Source organism: Pipra filicauda, unplaced genomic scaffold (assembly GCF_003945595.2).
Source record: "Pipra filicauda isolate LSUMZ 115617 unplaced genomic scaffold, ASM394559v2 scaffold36_size6622888_pilon, whole genome shotgun sequence".
NCBI classification, from domain to species: Eukaryota; Metazoa; Chordata; class Aves; order Passeriformes; family Pipridae; genus Pipra; species Pipra filicauda.
In genome coordinates this window covers 4,073,658-4,101,574 of record NW_024104498.1, presented here as the reverse complement: position 1 = coordinate 4,101,574, position 27,917 = coordinate 4,073,658, and the positions used below count along the sequence as shown (strand labels likewise).

General features: G+C 44.9%; 1 protein-coding gene across 5 annotated transcripts in view; it reads right to left on the bottom strand.

Moving 5' to 3' along the window:
- Nucleotides 1-27,917, bottom strand: part of RNF220 (ring finger protein 220) — a 219,804-nt gene that overhangs the window by 25,671 nt on the left and 166,216 nt on the right. For 2 of the 5 annotated variants that reach the window (XM_027747216.2, XM_027747219.2), the window contains 6 exons: nt 23,754-23,875; nt 22,592-22,724; nt 6,708-6,804; nt 5,576-5,662; nt 3,822-3,877; nt 2,027-2,105 (listed from right to left, as the gene is read on the bottom strand). In XM_027747216.2, coding sequence (XP_027603017.1) covers nt 2,027-2,105; nt 3,822-3,877; nt 5,576-5,662; nt 6,708-6,804; nt 22,592-22,724; nt 23,754-23,875 — 574 coding nt within the window. Of the gene's footprint in view, nt 1-2,026; nt 2,109-3,821; nt 3,878-5,575; nt 5,663-6,707; nt 6,805-22,591; nt 22,725-23,753; nt 23,876-27,917 lie in introns of all 5 variants that reach the window. The other 3 variants (XM_027747215.2, XM_039384721.1, XM_027747218.2) reach the window with 3 other exon arrangements.

The following is a 27,917-nucleotide window of genomic DNA, read 5'->3' as shown; positions in this document are numbered from 1 at the left end:
GGAGTTTCCTGCAATTTCTATTGGGTTTTGCTGACTTTTAGCAGAACTGAAGCTTTAGTGGGGTAAGGTTATTGCAGAGCAAGGTGTGTGTTCTTATACATGCACACACACACATACACGCTCTCCCCACTTCACAGTAGTGTTAGCATGAGAGTTGTTTGGAAAGGATTCTGGGACCCTTCAAAAGATGCTAGCTAAAGCCTCTTTGATCAGATTATTAAAGCTATGTCAGTTTTATCACTTGAGCTCAAGTGTTCTGGAAAATGTCAAATCCTTTCAGCTCCTGCAGTTTAAAGATTTTCAATAGGAGTGGATCTGGGAGGGTGGAGAGCTGCTGGGCTGACAGGCAGGAGGCCCAAAGGGAAGCCAAGCAGCAGCTGAGACAGAGGCTGACAGATTAGGGCAGAAGGCATGAGCCCTTGCCACCAAGACAGCATGCACTGGTTGGCTCTCACTCCAAGGACAAATCTGCTTCTGCACTGACCTGCAAGCTCCCAGACTTAGTGGTCCTTGGCCAAAGTCTGCTCACTGAGAGGCATCGAACAGCAGACAGCCAACATTTGGGACATGCTAACAAAAAGGCTTGTAAAAAGGCAAGTGCCAAGGCAGCAAAGCAATGTTAAAGTTTCCTCTGCAGCAGGGAGTTTCCCCAGTTAACCCCTGACTGTGAACATATGTTCTTCCAGGCTGCCTGAACTGTCAGAGATCCAGAAATGTACTGGGGACACAACCTCTCAAGTCAGGACCAGGTGCAGAAGAACAAGTTGCATTAAAAAAATTGCAACTTTCTGTGAAGTCAGCTTAATGCTACCACCAGATTTTTCCCCATCCTAAATTATCCATGGACTTCAACCCAAAATGTAATGTTTAAAACCCACCATTTACCTCATTGCTTCCACCTCATTCAAGCTGTTTGGTCTCTCACTTGATCTTGGGGCAATGTTTTATATCAAGCAATAATCAACTTAAAACACTGCCCCATCCCAGCTAATGCAGTCCATGGCAGCAGAGAAGAGTCTGCAGTTTTAGGTTTGGACCATCAAATCTGTCTGAGCAGTAAGTCACCCTAGCAGCATGTGGAAGGAGGCTGAAAATGTTACTCAAATGAACAGTGCAGATAAAACCATTTATTTTTATCCCAGACTAGACTGCAGCACATTCAGTGAGCAGAAAGGGACAGGAAAGGAGATGCCCAGGAGTCCCCTGCACTACTGTACATTCAAACACAGGGACTTAAACTTCTAAATCACTGGAAGGACTGTAGGTAAAAAACTCAGGAACTGAGACATTATTTCTCTTAGAAACCATACAAAGGCACAATATGGATCTTATGGAAAAAGAAATTCTCTTAGTGTGGCTTCTGCCAAGTTACAGTGACATTGAGGAGCAGCATCTCTCCCTTTTGCTGGAGAGATGGAAGGTGGAACATGCAGATATCACGGAGAAAACAGAATAAAGACCACATGAAAGACTGCCCTCAAAAACCAAGGTGCAATGACAAGGTAACTTCTCCAGTAAAAGTAGGATCCCATGATACATTTGCAGGGGGAATCCAGAAGACCGAAGTACAGCTTGACAAGCCAATTGCTTTTGTCAGGTTAAAGTGGGTTTTGAATCTTTACCTCTTGTCCAAAGTTCCAGCTCTGGTCTAGGCTGTTATGCAACACACAACATTTAAAACCCCACGTTAACTACAATATGGTGGAAAGCATGGACAGATCTATTTACATATTTTAGAAGGTGGTAATTTGCAGTGGAGAAGCCCTCTGGAAGCTGAGCCCAATTCCTTGTCACTGGGTACCTGCCCACACAGATATGTGCTGGAGAACTCCCCACAGGCCCTCTGTGACCATAGCAGCAGCAAGTGCTCCAAGTCCAGGCTTCATGTTGGAGCACAACTTCCCTTCTCAGTGCTAAGAGCTTCAAATATGCCCACCCTCAGATCACCACTGCTTCTGGGAGCACCAAGTGGGACACTACGGTTCCTTAAAACAAGAAAAATGGAAGCTATCCACTTCACACTCACTTTTCAATGTCACTGTTCTTACAGGTCTTCTGCATGGTCTCCTGTTTACTGCTTTCACCATTACTCGTTGAGGGCATTTCTGCTGAGGGAAGAACAGAAAAATTAGTAAGGAACATCCGATTATTGCAATGAAATAGTCTGAGCGAGTCACAGTTTCAGAGGACCCCAATGAGTCATTTTCATGCCAATTCTCAGTATGAGAGAGAAGACACGGATGCTACATGTCCCTGTCTGGCAGGGGGAGGCTCTCTCTGGACAGAATGCTTCTATGATTCAAGGTTGAAGATACAACCTCTACCCTCTTCCCATTTCATCCTGACTGATGCTCACAGATGTACCAGTTGTTTAAGCCAGGATTTCATTCAGAAGGGTTGATGCAGCTGCCACACAGAAGTGTACTTCTACAAAGGTGGGTCCAGAGCAAATCCACACAGCCCAGACCCAGCTTCTCCCTTTTGCCGAGAGCCCTCAGATACAAGCAGAAAAATGCATGTCAGGTAACTAGTATGACAGAACTGCTCATCATGGCTGCTCCCAGCACTGGAGAGGGTGTGAGACACCAGCTGGAGATGAGACATGAACTGTCCTGGGGCCAGCCCCGGGGCTGTAGGTTCAGCACCGTAGTTTCAGGTAATAAAAGGTATGAAGAAAACAGCTCATAGCAAATGTCATCAGGGCTGCTTCCCTCATCACCTCTGTGGCTGTAGCTACTGCAGCTGATCATACCTACAAGCTGTGCTCCTACATCACAGAAAATAAATGTGATTGCCTATCCCACAGAAGAAAATGCCTGTGATAGATATCCTGTGTTCTCCATTTAACCATCATGCCCTTGGCAAAACTGGTTCTACTCAACCCCCTCCCACTGGCAAGCAGTTATGTCTTGTAGGTACTTTGAAGGCTGGGAATCAAATGCCCAAAGCATGACAGTTACAGAACAGGGAACAAAATCATTGGGACAAGTCTCTTCAGGTCGCTGAGCTTCAGTTCCCTTCCTAAGGGAGCTGGAGCAGCACTGCCCAGCTCTGGAAATGGATTTGGCATCTGCAGCTGGAAAGCGCCAGGTTTTATTATTCTCATATTTCCACTAGGTTGCTGTTTACACTTTTAGTGCTGCTGGCATTAAATAAAAAAACCCAGCAGTCAAATGGTTTTAACGCTTCCCCCTTCCTTAATGGTATGAGCTTTCAAGTAATGCATGCAAAGGTACATATTCACATTAACTCATTTGCTCTGGAGTCTCAACTACAGGTCAAGAAGTAGGACAGCTCCTACAGTTACCACTCTGAAAGCTTCAGAGATGTAGACTTTTCTTGCCATACAGAGGCCACCAAAGACAAAATCTACCCAAAAGACCATGATACAATTCTCTAGCATACCCTTTCAAAGAAGGGAAGATAAGAAAGCAGATAAAAAAACCCAAGCAATAGGTGTGCCTGTGTAGTTTAAACCCTCAGCAGCTGAGCACCACCATCACACAGACTCTGTAGGCTCCCTCCATAATACAGCAGTTTGCCTTTTAGTGACACAACAGCAAGTCAATCCAATCCCTATCTCTTATAACCATACCAGTTAAGGTGGCATTTTTGGGAACTTCCCCAGTTGCCATTGACTACAATTATTTGTGCTGTAAAGTTTCAAAAAGATGGTGTGACTGTACGTGCATATATATCTGATGAAACTCTGCATGAGCATTAGTAACTACTCTGCCCAAGTACTGGCAAGCAGAACATATGGAATATCTATCTGCCCTCCTGTAGCTTACGAATTAATAATTTACAAGTTCAACACTCACCGTCGCTGGCCCATTTAGAAAACTCCGGTGTTATTCGAGTACTGGGTGTGCCACCACTAAAAGAGAAAAGGGCAGAATGCTAAAGGTTGAATATGGAAAATTTTGCTGCTCAGAAAAAGATACCCCTTCCACCCACCACTTCTCTCTCAATAATTCTATCCATCAGTCTAGGCTTCAAAACGCGAGCAGACGGCCAGCTGCAGGAGGTGTTTTTGTGCTACTCTACATTTCTACCACTGTTCTCCCTACCTGCACTTCTAGCTGTGACCTCTGCAGAATCCCACAGGGGTTGTGATGCTGACTGAAGGCTTGGGATTCAAACAGCACCTGTGACCTAAGGCTCATTTTTGAATGCACTGTTTCAAAGATGAACTTTACTTGTGAACAGAAACCCACTGCGCTGCAATAGCTTCTCCCTTTAGGAATAACTTTACACCTTCATAAGCCCCATCTTTTCCATCTTCCCATTTGAAAAAAACCAGTAGCACTGAAGTACAGACAACTCCTAAACCTGTCCATTCACTTGCAAGCCAGTAAGAGAGACTGTAAGAGAAAGGAATTTTTGAGCAGGCTGTGAGTGTATGATGCTTCAGCTCTCTGTGCCAAGACAGCTGCACTCAAAGGTAACACAGGCTCAGGCTTCATGGCTTCAGCTACACCACTGCATTTCTACAGAAACTCACCAGAATTTCAAGGTGCTTTTACAAACAACATCACCTCTCCTGTTTTAGAGATGGGCAAACAAACCCAGGAAACATGCAAGGACCTTGCCCAAACAGCAAAACAATGTGTTAGGTGCAAGACACATGAAGGACCTGGGTCTCCTGGCCTCAGGTCCTCGGTCGTCTCACCAAGCATAAAGTGTCCACAGCCACTGATAACCCAGTATCTTCTTGCTACAATACCATAGTCCTGGCTGTGAAGGACGTTCAGCATCTTTGAGGCCCCGCCTTTGGACTAGCATGGTTAGCAAAGTATTGAATGGACCAATGGTTTGGATCCAGTATGGCAGACGCCACTTTTCTATGGAGTGAAACCTAATTTTGTACTAGTGTTTGCAATAGGCTAAGCAGTAAGAAAACTTCATTTCACTGCTCTATCAATCCCTTCAACCTTGACCTCAGAGGATCACTCAGTGAAAGAGACAGAGGGGTAATTTAAGTCACGTTTTATGCAGGGCAGAGGGCTTGGAAAGCAATCCTAGCTCCCTGGTAAGACTTATTTTATTTGCCTAGAATGCTTCCCCAAGTGCCCTGAATGCTGGCTGCCTACATTCTCCACATATGTATGTGGGCAGAGCACACATCCCGCAACAATCCAGAGCTGAATACAAAAGGATTAATTTGCACATGCCACAACATGTAATGGGATGCAATGAAATCACAGCCTGGGTGCCAGACTCCTACTGTGCTGAACAAGATTTGGATGGGCTCATGCTATACTACTAAGAGACCATCGTGAAGCAAGATGATGCCTTAGTACAGCACAGTTTCCTCATCAACAGAATTCATCTTCTGTCCAGCACTGTTCAGAGCAAAGACTGCACTGCCTGGGCAGTGGGGTGGCTCAGGGAGGGAGAGTGTGCAGGGAAGCTTTCTTGAGGCTGCACAGGTAGAAATGGAGATCCACCTGTCAAGACTGTGCCTCTTTGTAAGTCTCTCGTCGTGACCTTAGCATTCAAGTGAATGAAGATTTTCCACAAACTGAGATTCCCCAACAGTAATTAAAGTGATTTGGAAAGGCATGATACTTACTTTAAAACAGCACCTCGGAGCGCCTCCCTTTCTTTGGCTTCACCTGGCTCTTCTCCAGTGCAAGGAATAACGTCTGCCTCTGTGTACCTGAGCACAAGGGGTTAAGGAACACACAGCCTTGCTGCAGAGATGGTTGGGACACTACGGGATACAGAATTAATTCCAACTGGGAACACCTCAAAAGAAGAGGGACTGGTAACCATGAAGGGGCTTGCTTTTAAACTCTGGATTAAAGTTTTGTTTTAGGTGGAAGGAAACGGCAAAGTCTTTTGAGAGTAACATAATGCCACTGCCTCTCAGAAGGGGAAAATCAATTCCTCAACCCCTGCAAGCCTAACCTGAACAATTCCACTATTTCTGTTTGAGGTACAGAGTTCTTTTACCAGCTAAGGGTTGGGGCTTCAATCTTAAAGGTTGGTACAGATTTCAATAAAACCTAATTCCATAGGTTTTATTGAAAAAAAAATTACAGTTAGAGCAGTGTCTGCCAATACTCTTGCAGGAATTCCTCCTTGATGGTTGTTACAGCTGCTGCAGGGCAGAAGTCTGCTCACAGCTCTCCCAGAGCTGTGTCTAAAGAGCCTGGCTCCCAGATAGAGAAATCCCCAAATGACAGTTGATAAGAGTAATGATCTCCCAAATTATAGAAATTCCCTTAATGATACATCTGCCCATAAACTGTTTAATGAAAGGAAAAAAAAAAATCAGCCTGTCAGAGGGGAAGGTGAAAAGTGCTTACTGAACAAAACCCTTGAAAACAAAGGGGGGTCTTGTGGAAAATAAACTCAATTTCTACCCATGGAGCAGGAAAAGCTATCCATATGGAAGAAACCTGGATGGAGACAACAGATTGCTTATGGAACAGAATAAAGAAACATTAACTGATCCCCTGCAATGTCTCCTCCAGACATCAACCAGGTTTGAAGTGGTGCTGCCATCAACAGAAGGATCTCAGAGGGAGTAACTGGGAATCCCTGCTAGCGCAAATAACATGGTAACTGGAGAAGGCCGTGTCATTTCCAGTAGGGCTGGACACAGATTATCCACCACTTCCCAGGGCAGTGCTGTATGAAAGGTAGCTGCAGATGCACCTCTGGGTTCCCTCTCAGTAAGAGCCTTTCAAAAACGATACTGTGGTTTCCCGTATTCAAGTGTGTCGTCTCCATCCACATCCAGGTCAGCGTCGCTGTCTGGATTCTCCTTCCCACTGCACATGATAAACCCAGAACCTGAAGGAAAATAAAACACATGGATGAGCATTTAAATTGGAGATGAAGTGTAGATCTCCTAAGAATGGTGCTGCAGCACCAGTCTCCACGATGTCCTTTACTCTTAACAGCTTCATAAAAGGTATCACCTCCAAAGACTGCACAAGAACACTCACAGAACTGCTCTAACTTCCTAGATTTTATGTTCCAAATGCCCCCCAACATTTAAAATCAAGCATTCCTGACCTTTAGCTCTACATGAGTGATTTTAAAATGTAAGGGTCTCTCTCAAAGGCAGAAAAAACAATGAAGCAAAATAGGAAAGACTGATTTTTCACAGAAACAGTTAACACAAAATCGACACTATCAGCAGGTAAGAGAAGGCCACAGGGACATTCTGAATTAGTCCTTAATTCAGATGCAGAGGGCAGGGAAAGGCTAAAATACAATTAGAAATATCTTTTTCTTTTTAAAATGCATTTAGTCATGGCTTAGATTTTTTACAACTTAATACACTTAAGAACAGCAAACCTGTTTCTAGAAGGGGTGGGGGGAATCACACTTCACAGTCATTAACAGCTCCTTACAAGCACTTCTTATATGAGCAAATTCCAACGCAACTCATCAAGAGTTCTGCTTTTCCAGCACAGGTGGGTCAGGCACACGACCAGTCCCAACTCCAGCAGGAAGCAAGCCTTTACAGTTCCACCTGAGACTGACTGTGCAACAATTGCCACTTTCTAACAATTTATACATTTATTTTGGTTACCAAGCATTTTGTTGACCGTTACCACAAACTGTACCCAGGCTTTTAATTGAATCTGCCTAAACACCTACAAAGATTAATCTTCACATGGTATTTGTTGTCTAAGGTTTATTAATAGAAGGGAAAATATAGAAGACATATATTTACTCTTTATGTGAGCTAACATTGAATATGCTTTGTCCCATGAGACAACACATTAAGCAAAGGTCTCCTGAAACCCAGAGTGTTGGAAGGCCCGCTTTTGTGTTCAATTCTGCAGCAGATCTAAGCTGTTTGGGGACATAAGCTTTGCAGATAGAAATGTGCTCACTTCACCTGCCTTCAGTACTCCTTCACTTACACCTGGCTCAGACAGAGGTGCCTGCTGGGGCCTGAAGGACCATCCAGATGGCTGGTGACCCAAGTTTGTGGTAGATCAGGGAGCATGTCCCAGCTGCAAACCCTGAAAGAGTAAGGCAGATGTCGCCTTGGCCTTGCACAAATGCCCCAAAACGGGTATGTTCCCGCACTGTTAATGTGGTTTTAAATGCAGGATACAGGCAAAAAATTATTGTAGGAGCACTGAATATTATACACATACCTGAAGAATGAGGACATTCCAAAGCATTAGGGCAGCCTTTTTAGTGCTACAGATGTCTGAGCCTGTTCATCCTACTGGGCTCTCACCAGCACACTTACACAAGCCCAGAAGAGTGAACTATATTTCTAACAGTCTGCATCTGTGCAGAGAGCAGGGCGAAGCAAAGGTCTCATTTCCAAGGACACCATGCAGACACAGTTCTTTACTGTGGCTCTCTAGGAATGGATGCTCTCGCTGATTCATTAAGCCCCCAATAAAATTTGTTTATATGGATTTGATATTTCTCTTCCCTGAATATCAAGAAGGTCCTTAACGAGTGATAGCTGCAGCACGACAGCGATTTTAAGACTAACCTTTCCCTAGAAGCATAAACTACCTTTTACTTCCAAGTAATTGCCAGACTTAATTTTTAGCAGAGGTAACACAAGCAGCACCAACAATGCAGGAGCCATCCTTGCAGGTCAGCCCCATGGTGTCACTGGGGCAGTCCTCTTCCAGCAGACCCCTGGTAGAGTGTTTCATACTGGCTTTATGCTGCCAGCCAACACGTGTCACGAGCTGCCTCCTCTTGCTGCAATGGCTCATCTAGTAAATCTTGACTCATTCAGTTCATCACAATGTTTGGGAGAAGATTTAGAGGAGCAAGAGAGACCTGTCAAAGAAGCTGGATAGTCTTTCAAAGCTGCTTTAAAAGTCAAGAGTGGGCGATGGGGTGGTAATTTATAGGCATGGCATTTAACCTGCAGTAACACCGTCCCCTGCACCTGGCATTACTTTAGCCCATCACTTCTCAAAGGCCATAAACTTTGGACACAGAGGTCTTCATTTTTCTTGTAGCTGTGGGAAACACAAATCATGTAAAGCTGGAGCTGTGACTTGGCCAGTCCCAGGAGGTGATCTGAACGTTAGCCAGACAATGAATACTTGGAGCAAGTGCCTTGGTTGGTGGGGGAAGGTGTCCAAAAGAGTGAAATGTAAGTGGGACCACTCCCTGTGTCCCTCTCTCTGCAAGGATGCCAAGCACACAGCAAACGTGCACCTTTCCATCAATTTTGTTTCCAAGTGACTCAAGCCAACTAGTGGTTTATGGCTAGAGCTTAAGACAAGAAGATCTGCTTACTGCGATACAGGTTACAAATATTAAGGCACCTTGACTTCAGAATCCTGGTGTCCTTGCTCTCAAAACCTTTGTACTTAAGAAAATCCCTTTTAAGTCTGAAAGGAAAATACTCCAGAGCTTTTGCTGAATCCACGTCTATAATAGGAACCACTGCATTGCCAACAGAGTGCTATGCTTCCTACATAGGGAGGAGTACAAGGGGGAGGGTTTGGATAGTATGTGTTGCAATGGCAGATACACACCAGGATGATCTGATATAGCCTTTTAGTCAGAGAGGAGGGCATAACAGAAGTGGAGAAGTTCACAGGTTGAGGGGTATGAGAAGGGTAAATTTTCTTTTCTGATCAAACAAGGACTCCCACACTGATGACTAAAGGAAGGCACAGTGAGGTGATCCAACTCTCAGTTTTTCAATAAATTTGGATTTTATTTTTTTTGACATGACCAAATGCGGTCCACTGCAATATGGAAAAAACCTCCCCAATTCAGAAACCGTTTGCTATAACCAAAGTAACCTCTGTGAATCCAGAAAATACTCTGAATATAAGCTGTGCTATCAGCTTTAGGACTTCAGAAGCTGCTTTGGAAAAAAAGAAAATCAAAACCCACAAAATACGTTTCTGATGCGAATCAGGATTCATAAAACCCAGTACTGCCCCTGCACACAAGAGAACACCAAAGGACAGGATGCAAAGCTTGGCCCAGCATCACCTGTGGAATGAATGGCCTGACATCAGCATCCTAATGCCCTTTTTTCTGCAGCAGGGATGGATTTTGAGGCCAGTTCCAGTGGGATGGCGTTTGGTGCCACAATTTCAACCTGACCCTCCTTGTCTAACTTCCTGGGGTTGCTTCCATGCACAAAGCCAGTGAAAACACCCATGCAGCTGTTCAAATATTTGACGTCTGAACTGCTTGACATTATTCATTCATCTCAGGCTCATTCAAACCAGATTTCTGGACAAGTGCTGTTATAAATGGATTAAGAGGACCACTAAATGCAAGGAAGGCCCAAAATGATCACACCTGCTTCTCACTAACTCAGCCCAAATGTAAAGAGGGCTCACAACTTCCAGCTCCTGCTGGTGGTGTACACTGCCATCCAGGAGCAAGGAAAACATGAAATGGAGCGCAGAGGGCAGAGCGGAATAAAATGGCCTTTGCAACAGCATTGCTTTGGACCTATTAGAGGAGAACAGGAGCCTCCAGAAGACCCCCTACCACTACACTTGGGTGATTTGCAATTCAATAGCGTGCGCTGGGAACAGAGAAGGGTTCCTCCAGCAAGGCTCGGCTTCTGAAGGTCACGCAGTAATTCACAGCCATCAGCATCAGCAACACTGCCTAGAGCGGACCTCTAAAGCCAGCAGAGGTCAACACTCGGGAACAGAACTTTATCCCCACGTGTTAATGAAGTGAAATCTGGCAACTGAATGTTAAGTTGTGAGTTTGACCTAGGAATTCATAAGAGACACGATGTGTTATTCACAGAAGCAGCTGTGACTCTCTGGAGTCACCCAAGGCCTGAGGAACGTAATTCCACATGCAAATTTGAAAATGCTGCTTTCAGATGCAAAAAGAACAAACCCAATGCAGCCTCTCCTATAACGTTGCTGTTCCTTGTTGAAGAACTTTTTTCTCTTGCTGTGCATTTGGTAGGAGGCAACCACTTGTCATAGGCTGCCAGCCCTGATACAATTAGCCTTCTGATGCTAAAGCAGCACGATTTTCTGACAGTCTTAATCCCAGCTGCCTCCTTAAGGTCCAGACAAACAGGAGTGAGCAGGCAGGTCAGACGCTGGGGCCATTAAGCAGAGAAAAAACAAAGTTACAGCTCTGTCTCCAATCCCCATTGCTCTTGTAGCCAGGTGCTCTGACAAGCAATTCCAGCACTGGTATTGAGTGGCACCTCTATAAACCCTGTGACAGTTTGGGAGACAAACTCGCCCATCAATCAGAATGTACCTATCAACATCACTTACCTAGCACTGTGTACACAGCTTTCTTTGCTTGGGCTGGCCTCAGAGCAGTCTGCCTGAGCACCAATTCAAGGCACTTTCTGAAAAATTTAGGTACTCTACACAAGCAATGGTGTTTTTGAAATACTGACTCAGAGGTCTGAAAAGCAGAAAAAATTTGCCTGCCTCTTCACCACTGCCAGCTGCAAGCACTGGCAGGCTACAGGAATCAGCTGAGCTTGAAAGAGAAAACACTTCACACCCTTTCCATGCACCTGTTAATAACGGCTGGAGATAAATCTCACCAGAAATCCTTTCCTTCCCCTTTTTGTAAGTTGTCATAGCACTTTTCTTTCTCCTAAATCATCTCCTGTGCCTAAGCATCCTCTCTGACCTCTGCACTGCTTCCCAAATCTCACCTCCTGTGTGCAATCCCCCCAGTGACCGGTCACCTCAAGATCTCTCAAGTGAATGGTGGCCCAGGCTGAGATCGAGAGTCATTAACATGACATATAAGCAGATTCACAGAACAGATAAAAGGACTTCACATTCAAGTCCCTCCTTTTCTCCATCACATTCAGTGGCAGATGGTCAAAGTGACAACATATGCTGCTTCAGGTGCTGGCAGCACTGCTGGCTCCTGCACAGGCACAAGCTTACAGAGAGACTGGCAGTCTTAGGGGTAGAATGGTAAGACAACCAGACCACCACAGACCCAAAATGAGCCTAATTTCGTGACCACAGGTAGGAAAGCACAGATTTACTGTGCCCCACCTCTGCTCCTCAACTCCTGTCTGGGCACATAAGTCAGTTTTGGGGGCCAGCTGTTATGTATACATTTAATTATATGTTTATATTTAATTGTCACTCCAAACAAAGCCAAGGAAGAAAACTAAGATGTCGCTATTATTATTTGCACCACCATTACGAATGCAGCTACCAGATGCTACTCATGCAGAGGATCAAACTCACCTAGATAACTAACATTTCTCTGATTTGGCCCCCGAGGAATATGGGAGGGGGTGTCAAATCTATACTGGAAATATTCTAGAAATCCAGAATTTTGTGTAAATTCTGTAAATGGGTCTAAATTCAAATCCATCTCAGAGGCATACAGCTCTACTGGGGCCTGTTTTGGCCAGGAAGAGGCATTCATTCTGTTCGCAGGTAATTTACACGCGTTCAGGAAAGAAGAAAAAAATCCTCCCATAAATCTCCAGAACTGTAGCCTTTGCTAATTACACTCCTTGCATGACCCCCTTCTGTACAACCTCCCTTTCCAGCACGTTCACTCTATTTTCTTACCGAAATGTCACTCGTTGGCTTCTTGGAGAGTAAAAACAATGAAGGCAATAAAAGTAGTTTATGCAGACTCACGGCCAGGCCTCACATACTTCCCGAGAATGGCTCTAAACTGGGTTTATTTCATCATCTGCTGAAGTATCCCAAACTACTGCTAAGAGGACAAGGTGGCCTGGATGCTGTTTTATTGTAACAGGCATTTGGGAAGAAAGAGAAAGCCATCAAAAATTCTTGAAAACAAGAGGAAGGCAGAGATGAGGCCATGTTGAACAGAGGCCTTTCTACAGATCTGTAATACCTCCCCAGCCTCATTTTTGGACTGTGAAATTGTTCCCCCACGTTTTCCTAGCACAAACAGGGACAGAATAGTTCTGGTGACATTCCCAGGCTGCTGCTGACAAAAATTACATTCAGAGGCCAAGAAAAGCTGCTTACAAGACAAGGGTTTTATCTCTCTAGAGCCAGATCCATTTAAAGCAAACCAGTGATTTACCTGGAAAACTGACACCCAAATGTGTCGTTACAGCACACACCTGAAACAGCAGCTGCATCCATCTGATGCCATCTATTAGCTCTCACAGAGGCACAAATGGGCTGCTAGAGACCTGACTGCTTACTGGTGTGGATGCTTACAATGATCTTTGCTAACAGATCACAGAAACAGCTGCCTTTAAAGAAAGGGGCCATATAATTTTACGACCACTAAAATAATTTTGCAGCAGCCTGCTGAACAAAGGGCAGGCAAGCCCTGCTGTACAGGGTAAGAGCCAGCTGCTGCAACGCTCAGGGAAGAGGCTTCCCCACCCCTTGCACAACTGAGGAGTATTCCAGTGATGTCTTTTATGGCTCTTGTAACCCATCAGGTACAGATCATGGCTGCAGACAGAAAACAGCACTCAGAGAAAAGGTCTGATCTGGTGTGGCCACTTCTGGCTGCCTCCTAGAGCCTCATGCTGGCCTGATGCACTAAGGTGAGAACAGCCCCAGGTTTATCTCACAGGCTGCTCTTCAAAACCTGGAGCTGAAGTACAAAAGCAGCAGCAACAGCCATGGTCTCTTGAAGCTACAGCTCGTTTTCCACAGTCAGGGAAAGGTGGATCTGAAAGCTTTTGTTCCCCTGGGGAGAGGGTGGAAACAAACAAAAAAGGAAGAGGGAGAATTAAAGTAATCTTGAATCACTAAGCAGATTCACATCACTGGATCAATAAGCACCACTGACAGGGATCACAGGAATGTCGCAGCTTTGCCAATAATAAAACAGCACAGCAGAGCTTGGAGGATGACTTTTCTAAGGCAGCCGAGCATGAAGCAGCAGGGCTGGTGAACAGCTGAAAGTGACACCCTGGCTTACATCGGGCTGCTGCCAGTGGCAGGGCTCGATGCAGTTTGCTTTAAATAATGATGAGCACAGAGATTGTATTCATGGGGGAAAGGCGACCAAGGACTGGAGAAACCAAGGGCTAAATTTCACAGGCCAAACACACGTGCTCTTCCCCCCAAACTAATTCTTTTCTAGGTTGGAAAGAAGAAAGAAAAATCAGTGCTAATTTAATCAATTGATCAGCCTATTGATTGCAAAACTGGAGCTGCTAGTTAGCCATGTGCTGTAATGCCCTCAACTCTGAAACCACAAAACACACCATTGATTTCTTCACTTCCAGCTCCAAAACAAGAAATAAAACCAGGCTTTCAGTGGAAAAACAACTTCCTCGTCCAGGGAGAAGATGCAAGCAAAGAAGAGAGGCCAGGAAACAGGGACAGCCGCATCTTGCGAGGTTCAAACTGAAATTAGTTACAGATGCAGTCACAGTGTCTTGTGTAAACTCTATCGATTGGGTGGCTGACAGTCTTGGGAGCCTCCATAGTAGGACAATCAATCCGGCTGCAGTGTCACCTGCCACTTTGCTGAACAGTTGACAATGCAATTATCCAGTGTGGAGGCAGGGAGTTGGCGTGTGTCAAACGCAGTTAGCCACTTTCCGGGCACTACTCGATAATGCGTTTCACCGCCGCGTGTAAGAGACGACGCGCGGAGACAGGAGCTGCTCAGAGCCACTGAGACCTGTGCTCCCTTTTTGCTTCAGAAACATCTCACTGCCCCTGACTTAACTAACAACTGTATTCTAAAATGCTATTAAAATCGCGTCAATCAACTATTGTGTGCTTAAAGGCTGAAGTTTGACCTGAGCGTCCAAGAAGCAGGCTGCAGTTCTAGCAAAACTGCAGGCACTTGGGAAACGAAATTAAAAAATTATCAGATTACTGTCTAAAAGCCTGGGATTTTCAAAACCACAGCAGACAGACCACTAGAAAACTGGATTGCAGAGCAACTGCTGTCCGAGATCTAGTAAAACTGAAGTTTAAAGAGATGCTGTCAACTTGAAACCCAGTTTATTTCAAAAAATTGAGTACTTTCAGGTGCTCTAGCTGCTCCCTTACTCCCTCTGCCAATTTTCATGGTGTTACAGCTACATTTAGTTTTTCTTTTTAACCTTCTTCGTCTAGGAAGTGGGTGACAGACATCCCTGCTCATCCCCCAAATACGATACGTAATACTGTGAAATGGAGAGAATTCTCCTTCTTCCCATAGAAGATCTTTCCCTGGTTAGAGTGGCTGTTGGTGTTACATAAATCAATCAGCAAGGTTTAGTTGATTGTGTTCATTTCAGCTAATGCATTCTGGCAGTTTGAGCATAAAAATTAGATTCTTACATTTTTGCAAGCATTTAAGTTAACAAAAATATAAATCAACGAGAAATTTTAACAGCTGTACGCACCTATTTCTTTTTTTCCAGTTAAAATGATTTTTACTTTGCCAAGTCCCACTAATTACTTTGTGTTCCACAGTGAAGAAAATGCTGTTCCTTGAAGCATTGTATAAACTTTAAACACACATGACACTGAGCACCAATTACATGGTGGGTCATGCTGGCTTGTGTATGTCAGGTAGGATTTTTTTTCTTTTTTAAATCACATACTATTCTAATCTGTTTTTCCTGCTCACTAGAGTCAACTTCTAGTATTAATACACAGGACAATACCCAAGAGACATTTATTAGCCACAGAATCCTTCAAATTCTATATGCGGACACAAACTATGGATAAAGAATCGGGTACAGCCCGTCCAATTATTGTATCTAACACTAAGCAAACAGACCTGTTAGCATTTTTATGTCAAGTATTACCTAATGGACAAGTACTTTCTCTCAAAGGAGAGAGGTATAAACATTAAGGAACAGTTGGGCTACTCTGTCACACCAGTCCAAAGTACTGTCCCCTTCAGCAACAGAGGGATTACCATTGTTTTACACAAGGGCTGAGGTAAGGCATACTAGTGCTCTGGGACTCAGCAGCCCTCTAAAGGGAGTATAAGGCATAGAATAAGCACTTGAGAAACACGAAATTTATACATCTTGCCCACTTGGAAGCTTACAGCAGGTAGAAGTGACCAGCGGAAAGTAAAAACCTAAATATAGGAAGGTTAAAATACCAGGCTGGAGAGGCTGGGAAGGATGCTCAGATGTATAGATGCGTTCACCTCAGAGAGGGATGCTGACACTGGAAATGTGGCAGAGAAAGGCACTGAACTGAGCTCTTGCTAAGTGGGAGGAGATTAAGAATTTCGTTACAGCAAAGATTCCCTATACTCTTACCACAGACTGCTCTGGCATCCAAGTTGAAGTTTGCTTTAGCCTGCCAGGGTAAAATGAATGAATTCTGGCTCAGGTACGCAGAAATAGGGAAGATGATTCTAGTTACTAGACTACTCTTCCAAAAGGCCTAAATATGCTAGTGACATCTTCCATTTCCCACAGAGTCTCTTAGGAGAAGTCACACTTTTACTGTACAGCTCAAATGCTTTTGCTGCATTTGAGTAGATCAGTTTATACCCTCTTACTGGTATAACCTTAAATGTAGCCTAAACCTCCTGGCATGGAAAAAAGGAAAAAGTCTCCTTGCCTCCTGAAGCTTTCCTGCATGTCTCGTTATATTTTATCTGAAAAAGAGGGCACAGCTGGCTACTAGCTGAGATTCTAGAACAAGACTTTTCACGTCTGTTGCCAGCTTTGCTACTATCATTACAACATTAGAGAAAACGCTTCTCCATGGTTCAGTTTCCACATACACGTCAAACACAGATTTTAGGAGTTTTGTGTTAGAGTTCTGTGTTCATGAAATTGCACAGAGAAGCGCAACTGAGTTCTCCTGCTCTGTACAGAGCTTTCTGCCAGCCAGTTACCTGACACAAGAAGTCACTGTGTTTACAAACACCTGCTGCTGAACTGAAAAGTATCTACTTAGAATCTGATGCCAGGACTTCACACTTGAGAGCATGCTTCTAATGCTGCATGGATTTAGAAGGAGAAAAACTGGAGGAGCATATAGCCATTGCCCCTAAGCTCCTTCTTGGACAACTAACCCACAGTGGATGAAGGCTGGCCTACACCACTTGCTGATGAAGCACATCTTGATTCTCTGGCTATAGAAAGCCAACAGTGGGACTGCAACCGTTTGCTGGAAACTTTTAGACATTTTAATACAGTCCCACTTTCCAGGCAGCTGCCTTAATTGTACATGACATGAGATCCCGGTGCAAATGGGCACCCAAGGATAACTGTAGTTCATTACAGCTTATAAGGCTTTACCAAGTCTCTCTATGCTAAGTTGTGCTGTTCTTTTCCCTTGGTAAGACATTACCAAAAAGATACAAGCCCCTTGCTAGCTTGGGAGGAGGGTAGCACGGAGAAATAAAGAGAAATATCAGAGAAATAAAGAGAAACTTCAGAGTTAAGTAATCCCCGTGTGCTTCTCCTTCTTCAAGAGTATCACAATCTATCAGACAGATCCTTGTCATGTTGATCTTTCTCAGACAGTATCCTTCCCTGAAAATGCCCTGCTTGCCATTTTAACATTTTCAAAGTCTTTCTCTCTTCTGTGTTATTTTTGATGCAACTGATCTGCTGAAGGAAAAGAAACCCAGAAGAGCAGCGGTGACTAGCTTGCTACTGCACCCAGAAGGCGGCTTTTTGGTGGGGAGCTGGAGGGGAGAAGAGGAGGATGGGGCAGGTGGAGAGAACTTAGCTAGAATTCTTCAATTCTTTCATATCTAAAGAGGACAGCAATCTCTGTTCTATCAGACCGCGCGGTTCGTGCTTTAAATGGTACTTGCTGCCAGCTTGCTTTCCCTGTCTCTCTCCCTTTGAAGCAGACTGGACAGCTTCCTCAAGCTGGCGTTATCACTCCCTCTAACCACTCTTGGCAGGCAATCTAATTCCCCCTGAAAAGGTCACCGCCATTTTAACTGCCTTTCAATCACATTAAGCACGCTGCCGCTCGTGCTCAGAGCACTGCGCCCGCAGCTCTCCTGACTGAGGTGCGATCGATAAACTGACATCCCACCCCCCACCTCAGCTCCCCAACCGCCCCTCGCCTCCTTCCCCTCTCCTGGACAAGCTGCCTTCCCGGAACGGACGGCGAGAGACCCAGTGACAAAATCCTCTCCTCAAATCCGAGGCAGCAGAAGGGAGCTGCTAACCTGGCATTTACTAATCTTTGTCCCATCTGTTAAGAAACAGAAGGGTGCAGGCATCCCCCCCGCCTTCCCTAGACCTACAGAGGCAGCGACTTCACAGGACAGTTTGCTTAGGCACCAGTCCAGACACCTTTGAAGCCGTGTTACAAAGAACAAGCCTCCCTCAAGCTTCCCTCAATGCAATCATTACCGTTATCTCTCCCCCCGTGCTGCTTTTTTTTTTGCAGTTACGAGTTATGTGTTCCACCCATCGATCCCTGTGTAAGACACTGTTTTAAGTCCTCTTGCCTTTTGACTGTGCTAAGCCGTTTAAGAGATGACAGCAGCTTCTATCAGTGTGAAGCTGATGTGATTCTTTTCAGATAAAGCACTTTTTTTCCACTTCCCCCCCTCCCTTCCCTTCTTTCAAGTAAGAGACATACACACAAAAAGAGACACTGAATCTTTCAAAGAAAAAAAAACCCTTTTGAACTTCCCTCAGGAATTCTTTAAAGGGATAACCTTACAGTGTAAACACTGAGGGTAACGTGCATCCATTCTGGAGAGGAACAGAAGAATTGCTACAAATATGTTGAGCATTAAAAAAAAAAAAAAATCCATCAGAGAGGAAGCCACTTGATGCTTTCACTTGCGAAGCCTTGCTGGCATCCTAAACAGAGAAACTCATTAGAGATGGCATGATATAATCCCCTGCAACAATGAGTTTTGGAGAGGGATGGTTCAGAGATGTTGGGAGAGAGTTACTGAATGTTCAGGTATTTCAAGAGAAATTTTAGTCTTGTGACATTGTACTGAGACAGGGAGATATTTGATTACTGTATCTGTTTAGTTTTTCACTTTGAAGTACGAGCTTAATTTAAACAGAGCTTGGTACTTCATGCTGGTATTCTTCTGCACCCACCCCAAACAGAAACAAGAACTCTCCTACAAACCCCCTACTTCAAGCAGGACTTCTGCTGAAACAAAGTGGTTCCAAACCCTATAAAGCTGCCAATCTTCATTTACACCCTGCATTCTTCCAGTTTTGGTAAGCAAATTAAGTGATAGTAAAAGATGCTTTAAGAAGCCAGGAGGAATGCTAGAAGTACCAAATATTTCCTGACAGAAAGCCTTCACTAAACTCAACAATTTCAGAGACAACGTACTGATCCCTGCATCTCTCAATTATGTCACATTCCTCCTTGCTGCCACTGCCTGTTCTTTCCACCTGCTGCCTGAGGTTGCCAAGCTGTGCCAGCCAAGGAGGTGTGCTTTGGCTCTGCTGCACTAGACCTCACTGGGGGTTTGCAGTTGTAACACCAACGCAGAAGCCAGAATTCTTTGTCTTCTAAGACAGCCCCTCAGGTTAGAGGAACAAGTTTTCCCTGCAAGTGCTTTGGAAGCAGGAAAGTGTCACCCTAGGAACCATATAAGTGAGAGTTTTAGCCTGTGATTGCTCTTAAGTATGAGACCATCTTCCAGAAAATCTGAACAGGGCTGTTCATTTCCCTGACCTTTCTGTTTTTAAGAAGAAAAACCCCAAGATCTCTCAACCTTACTCCACCTGGGAATCTGTCATGCCCTTTCATAAAATTGGCAGAGTATTCCTCATGTTGAGAGTGACTTTGTCCATTAACCAAAAATGACAAAAAGAAGAAGCCAGGACCTGTGTTAAGTCCTGCACCCCCTTTGCCCAGCTGTGACATCTCCTCAGAGCAACACACCATTAAAACCGAAATTAATGAGACACATGGCCATCTATTTTCCCCTCTGGTTTTATGTATTTCCCCATGTCATCTCTTTAGACACTGGTGACATCCCTGTAGCCTGGCAAGGGCTGTCTGGCATTATAAAAGACCTTTGATTTCCACATCGCTGCAACTTCTCAGCAAAGGGAACAGAGCCAAATGCAAAGCCTCGGGTGACGGGGGTTAACGAGGGCCTTGCCAACTCCAGACAAAGCAGTTTTAAGCATTAGAAAGCATCTACAAAACGTTGTGCTGGGCTTCGGGGCTGTAAATTAAGAATTCTGTCCCTAAAATAAGGCAAGAGCCAACACTGGCAGAGAAAGAAGACAGGCAGTCACCTTAAGATTACCTGAGAGTGCACACAGCAGGCCTGAGTGATGGAAACCTCTGAATGCCAGCAGTCAGAGACAATTGAGCCACAAAAGACAACATGAAAAAGTGTGATTTGATTAAAAATAAATGCAATCAGCCACCTATGGGAGATCACTCCAGCTCTGCTTTGGCCTTCCAAATTTTACAGCAACTTTTTGTGCAGAGTAGGTAGGTATCCTGCATACACTGCCTGGTTATCCCAAAATATTAGGTAGAAAGTTGGTGGCAAAAAGGTTCCCTGTTTAGGGAAGAGGACGCTTCTCTAGAGAAGCATGGCAGCTGCTGAATTCAGCTGCCAGCAGAGGTGTGCTCCAGAGGAGGAAGGCCAGGTGCTAAGGACCTGCCAGCAGCTCAGGTGGAGTCACTTCCTCAGCAGTGGCTCTGCCACAAAAAGCTGCACAGGGAGGATGTTCCTCACTGCAAATGCTACAGGGACGTTCCTGTGCTTGTGAGCTGATCTACAGACACCTTTTATTCAGCACCACAAAGGGAAGCAGTCAAACCCAAAAGCCTTCCCACCAGGGTAATTATGGAGAGTTTTAGAACTACATGTAGTTGTGCTCTACTTTTCTCCTGGTCTTTCAGTCTTTTCCTGGGTCTGTTCATGTAACTCCTGAAAGTGTCATGAAGGTCTCAAAAAGGAAAGAAGAGACAGATCCCATACTTCTTGATGAAAGCAAGGCCATTTCTAAGTATGAACTACAGAACTATCTGTCCATGTATGTGTAGTCATCTGGCAGAGGTTACAGCACTGGCTGATGCTGGAACCTGTCTAACTTCTGGTGGAGGAAAGCAGGTGATCTACAGAACACAAAGTCACGTATTTGAAAATTCCTTAAAATAATGAAGAAAATGCAGCAAAGAGCAAGTACTTTACGTTTACACAGCCTAACCACATCAATGACACACATTTTTCCATCTGAAGCCTCATATGAAAGAGGGTCTCCATATGACTGAAGCAATATGGAAGGTTCAGGTCACATTTCAGTGAGTTAACTCAAAAACAAGTGGGAACATTAAGGTGAAGACAGCACAATGTCCACACCAAAGGAAGGGGAAGATCATACTCTCCTCAAATTCAGGTGGTATGGTGGGGGTGACGGAAGAAACTACTCATGCACAAAAAATGGATGAAATGAACTAAGTAGCCTTTTCTAATCTGGACTAGCAGTGACAACAATAAAGGCACACAGACATCCCAAGCTTTCCTGCGATGGATTGTAGTGTCTCTGCTACATAAACAAGAGTCCAAGACCTTGCATGATCTCATCAGGCCTCTACCTGGAATCATGTACAGACACAACTCTCCATGGAGTCACGAAAAAGTTAGCTTACAGACACAGGATGCAACAGTGTGAGCTTCCCTGGGTGTCCTTTAAAACCCAAAGAAGCTGCTCCTTCAAGTCTGTGCTCCTAATCATCTGCTCTGCTACAACCCAGATACAATTTAATTTCAGAGGAAGGCAAGAGCAGATCAGGAGTGTCTGGTTGTATCTGAGCACATGGCTGGCTTTTAAGTCCAACTCCCTTATGCAGCAGCTTTTCCCCTTGAGATATTTTAAATTAAAATCCAAGCTGATATAGGAAGAGATCACATCCCATCCTCTTTATTGAACGAAGGGAGCCAGCATTCCCCCTCTCATTAGGCATGCACTACGTGGATTGCTTGTGAGAGACTCTTCTGAGTGCCTGAGGTTCATGCCAACGAACAGTTTAGTAAATCCTCCTCTTTGAGGCCAAAGGGCTTAGTGTAAGAAAGGGGCCAGGTTTCTAGATAAAATTACATTCACCAATAAAGCTCACGAGAGGTCAAATTTTGCCATAACTCACTCCCCCTTCGGTAACTGATTTCCCCGTCACCGGGGAAGGAGTAAAAGAAGGAGGAAAAATAAAATGTGTTTGTCTGAGTGCCCTAAGGGCTTGTAGTGCTGGAGGTGCAGAGCAGGTTCCTGGATTCTCATTTATCAACCTTAAAAGGGATGGAGTGATAAATGCACAACTGGCCCTTTAATATTTTATGCAGGTGCTACAGCGACTTAGCTGTCACCTCCAATACATCACCAGAGGCTGATACACCAGCTTTCGTCACTCCAGGCTGGGAATTTTTACAATTTCATTTCTATTTCCCTCTCTTCACATATTTCCATGTATTTCTTACTATGTGTAAGATACAAAAAGCTATTTTCCCCAAATGATCTAGCCATTCCTACTCATTCCCTCCTCAGACACATTTCTCGAGGAAGAAATAAACGCCACGCTTTTGTTCAGGATTTGCACAAATTCTGACTCTTCGTCATTCAAGAGAGACAGAAAACACTTTACATTCTGGCAAAGGCTGATGGTTCCTCCCTTTCTGAGAGGCAAACCCCCACATCCCTCCCTTTAAAGACAGGTCATGATGAACTTCCACAGCAGAAAGATTTACAAGCGCCCCCAAAGCAGCGGCGCACCTCGGAATCCTCCCTCCAGGAGGGTAGTGGCCCGTATCCTCTTCTGCCCGCACCACTCGTACTCTTCAAAGCGGTTCCCGTTCTCGTTCTCGATGTCCACAGAGTCATCCTCAGTCATGCATGAACCTTCTCTCTGCACAGGGTAAAGCAGGGGCAGAGTGTTGAGATGTACGAAATAGCTCTTCGGGGTTACACAACTCATGGTGGGATGGAGAAGGAAAGCTGGGCCGTTCCCGGGACAGCAAAGTATGGAGCGGACAGCAGCATCTACTCCCGCCCCCGTTCCCAGTGACCTAAATCTAGAAGTAAATAGGTGCTGGAAGAAGTTGACAAGCTTAAGATCAAAACAAGTTGCAAGGTTCATAATTTTTACACGTGGAAATTTAAGCTCTGGTTCCTATAACAATGCTGGTGTTCGTTTCAAAACGTACTCCCCTGTCTTGGATGTACAATTCCTCTCATGTAAACCATAGATTCCTTTGACCCCCAGCAGGAATGTTCTCCTATAGCATATTTTTGGGACATACTGATCAAAGACACCTCTCTTTACAATATGCACCTCTCAGGGCAGCAAGAATGAATTTGTTATCATCTCTACTGAGGGCTTTTCCTGAGAAACACAAACAGAAAGCCCTATGACACAACTGCCTCCCTCCCGTAGGGCTTGTTTGTCCTTCTTCCTTGCTGTCTTTAGGATAAACAGCAAGAGAATGGTTTAGTTTAAATGCACTTCTTGGAGTAAGATGGTCATGCAACATTTACAAATTCCAGCCTGTTACAAAAGAACGTAACAAAAACTAATTCTAATGTTTTCAAAGGCACAGATCAGAAAGAACTCTTCTTGCTGTGCTACATAGGAAGCTTGAGGTCCTACAAAAGGCTACATAAACTTCAATAGCACCACCTTTACAATCTATAACTTAGACTTCTGTAAGAGCAGAAGGGTGCATAAAGTAAAAAAAGTTATTAATGCCACACAGCAGAAAAATCCAGAAGAATCCGTTTTCCAAGACAAAGAGAAGTGACTACAAATCTTAGAAAGACAGTTAGCATTGCCTGCAAGCTCAGCAATGTTAGTTTTTGCCCCACATTAGGTCAACTGCAGACAAAGCTGGGAGTAGGGAGAAGGGAATGGCAGCTGGTGATCCTGCTGCGCCTCTACCTTTGCAAGGCATTGTTCCACATGCCTACTCATCTCCTCCTCGGATCCTGACAGAGGTCGGCTGCAGAGGGGACATACCTGCCCTTCGTCTTGCTTCCTCCGTTTCATTTTTCCAATCCGAGCTGCATGGAGAAACCAGGGAAAGAAAACAAACAAAAAAGGAAGACATGTCAAGTTTGTAGATCCGCTCTTCATTTGCTCAGCTCCAAATAATAAACTTTGGCAGAAATGGCAAGATTTCACACCAGAAAATCCTGTTGCAACTCCCTGTTCTGACCTCGATAAACAGCACAGAGACTGTTACTTGGCATTTTTCAGATTAAATCTGTAACATGTGGACGAGTACTCCCTGATTTCAAAGAGGCAGCTAGGAGAGGGAACATCTGCTGCACATCCCCAGGTTAAGTTATTAAAATGGTTAAATACTTGCTCTTGGAAGGCTGAAATTGTTTTCAAAGTTGAGTGATCAAGCCAGTGAATTCTGGTTTGGATTCTGCCTTCTAAGCCTGAGGCCCTTCCACTAACACATCTATTCCCTGCAGGATAATGTAGCACCTGAAAGCCTTGGACAAGGTATGTAACAGTCACCTCCAGGACCACAGAGCCTCCTGTACACCCCAAAAAATTCCTTCCCGCAACACCACAAACAAGAGCACCATCTTACAAGCATAGCTTCTGGCTCTCTGTTGATTTATTTCATGAAAACTGGAGGCTACACTGGGCAAGCTCTGGGAAACAAACATGTTAGAAATCACGATGATTAGAAAAAGCAGCCAAGGTAGCCTGTTGCTTAATCCAATATCTGGTTAATTTGAGCCATCGTTTAATGTGATCAAAACATCTGGAACCAAATCATTTGCATTAAAAAGAACTTCTGTCTTTTATTATGATGGCTTTAGGCAGGTATTACTGAATAACTCAATCACTGGCTGCAGGAAAGTCACTGTTTAATTAATAAGGAAGGTCAAAATTCTGAATGAGAGACAAGGAAAAGCCCAAGGAAAGCCCATGTGATAATGAGAGATGACACCACCAAAAAGCTGCATCAGCCAGAAATCGTTACTGACATTGTGAGCACTGCAGCATGCTCTGAAAGCCTTCATGCCTCAACACTGTGGGATCAACAGCTCCCTGCAGCCAACGAGTCAGAGAAAGCTGCTGGAATGCCAGGATGAGAAGGACCAGTGTACAGGAAAGTTTCTGTCAACTGTTTTCTGAAGTGCATCAGTTTAAAGCACACCATTCACCAAGTGATTTATAAAGTTCCAGCTGAACACATCAACACAGACCTGAAAGGCCTCTCACAAGGCTTTCTCATCGGCTTCCCTGGACACAGGACCCTCTGGGTTAGGATATACTTTCCCACAATCCAGAACTAGGAGTATTCACCATGCCCTATACTCTCTGACGCTTCAGCAGTAAGAAAGCTTCAAATTATTCCCTGGGCATTGCTTTTTCTCGCTGAGACAGAGATGTGGGAAAACTACCTGAAAATTCAACCTCCCCTCCTCACACGATGAAAAGGATTCTGCAAATGTGACATTCCTAGAATAAGGGACAGCAACTTGAGACCAAAACAAAAATGTTTTCAATATCTGGCACTTTGAACAACAGAGACTCTCAAGTTAACACACACAGCTTTCACCGTTTGTCTAAATTTTATTTGCTGATGCTCCACAACCTTCTCTCGTGTTGGGTACACCACACTGACAGCTCCCCAACCCTCTGCTGTATTTAGAGTTAAGCCATGCTCTTTCTCTTTTGTACTTGAGCACACAAGAGACTTCTGAAGTTCTGGTTTGGTGCATGCCTGTATCCTCCAGCATGGCTCTTTCGTGTAAGTTAAGGATGCTCTTTTCCTTGCTCCTTTCTAGCTCTGTAGAACCAGCACAAAATTAGGAAGAAGGCTGGAATCAAGACACGACTTGACCATTCCCTAGCAAACTGACTGGAGAGAAACACAGGAACAAAGCCTTCTCTATCCTGACTGCAGACATGAATTTCTCTCACCTCATCATGTTTTCAACCAGGGAAACGTAGGGAAGGAGCAGTTTAATTATGCTGGTAGGACTCCCCATGGTCAAACAATTCAGCTAAGTCAGTCTGCCTGGTGAATTTATTAGTATTTTTAACTTTTTTTATTGCCATCTTCCAGTTCATGCACTGTAGCAGTGACACGAGGAAGAAAACTTGTTTTAGGTCTTCTATTGCTTCTACTTCTACTGGGACCGTTTTGCCAGAACAAGCACCTGATCTGCTGTTGAAATGTTAGTGTAGAGCTGGGAACAGAACCTCACCCTGCTCCAGCTCCACACAGGACCCAGCAGCCAGCCCCTCTCCTGGCTCCTTTAGCTCCGCAGAGGAGCGTCCCTTTAAGCCGCGGCGCCACAAGTGAAAAAGCCACCGAAAAGAAAGAGGTGTTGAAAACAAATCCCCCTGCCGTTTTCATTCCGTGGTCATTAGCAGCGGCAGCGTTGCGCCCACGCAGGCCAAGGGTGCCCCTGGTGACTGCGGGCAGGGAACGGGGAACGCCGCCGCCTGGAAAAGCACATGGGAGCAGCGCTGTCCCTGCCCGACACGAGGCGCAGCCCGGCCATCACTTCCAATCAGCGCCGCGGCGACAGAGCGGCCCCAAAGGCAGGGGGTGATTGTGGCGCTGTCCCGAAGGGGAGCAGCTCAAAAGAACACGCGAGTGAGACCACAGGATTGTTAATTAGTGTTGATAGATGCGATCATTTCTAATTAGCTCACTAATCCCTCTCCCACCCCCCCCCCCCCGCGCTCCTGTCGCAGGAGAATGGGAGAGGAAGGGAAGGAAAAAAAAAAAGAAAAAAAGCCGTTCCCTCTCGTAATTCAGGAAGATAAAAATACAGACAGCAGAGGACTGGATGCACGAAGAGGACAGAACTCAGGGAAGGAGGCTTTGGCACAAGGCTGACCCATTCTTACCTCTGACTGAACAAAGACTCCATAGTTATTATTCCAACCTTCTGCCAGGAGGTGAGGAGTTCACTAATTTTTATTAGTATTAATAATTATTATTACGCCATCAAAGGGCTTCCAGCACCTCTAAGGCCTCACTTTTAACAGATGTACATTACCCTACACACTGCTCCTGCTGCAAGTGCATGTTCTCCTTCAGATTACACAAAACCATCAGGCCAGGGAGTTTAAGTCACCACGGCAGATGAATGAGAAAGTAGCTTATGGAGGTGAGCAAGAATTGGGACCCCTCTGCAAGAGCCAGGATCTCACCTATGGTCTCTGCCTTACCTTAGGAGCTGTGCTGGCAAAGGGAGTTGCTCTTCCCTTCCCTAATATGGGACAATGCAAGGTGAGAGGGTGCTTGCACTAGAGAAGGAGCCAAACTGCACTCGACAAAGCCTCTACTGTGAGGGAACACTGGCCCCTGCCTTCCCACAGGTGTGGAGAGAAGGAGCCAGCCCACCACTGCTGCCTTATGGGCAGAAGAGTCTGAGGATCTTTTCTCACAGTGGGCTCTCCCCAGCAAGGCTAAACCTTATTAATGCCTGAAGATCGTGTTACTCTCAAGCCCAGCACAACTTCCTGTGAGAAAAGCTAATGGATTTCAGTGTTCACTGGTACTCCCTCCCCAAGCAAAAATTCACCTTCAGGACAGGGCACTAATTACCTCAGAAGTGCTCTTACACAGCATCTAGCAGTGGACACTGCACCAACCTCTACTGTAGCATCGAAGGAGATGATTAAGTTACTAGGAATATCTCTTATGATTCCCTCCACCAGTTTGAGTGGTCCCCCGAGTCCTATGCAGACATCATTAGCAGCGCCTGCAATGGCAGGCCAATCAAATTAAGTGGAAACATTTTTGTCTCCTTTCCAGTGAAAATCATCCAGCTTTATTCCTCCCCCACCCATCAGCTACAAAAGCACGCGACACGCTGGTGGTGGTTCAACAATTAACTGTGCACTGACCTCCTCCATGGAGGTCTGTTCAGAAAGACAGGCTTAGGGTCACCACCAAAATGGGAATCAGCTTCTCAAGGAAAGGAGCAAAAGGAGCTTTGTAAGGACCCATTTTTCAACTCACCTGAGAATGCCAATTTTGCAAATAGCCCTAAATTTGAATCAAAGATATTCAAGCACAAGAGCCAGCACCTGGTCTCTGCAAATCTACCAGAGAAG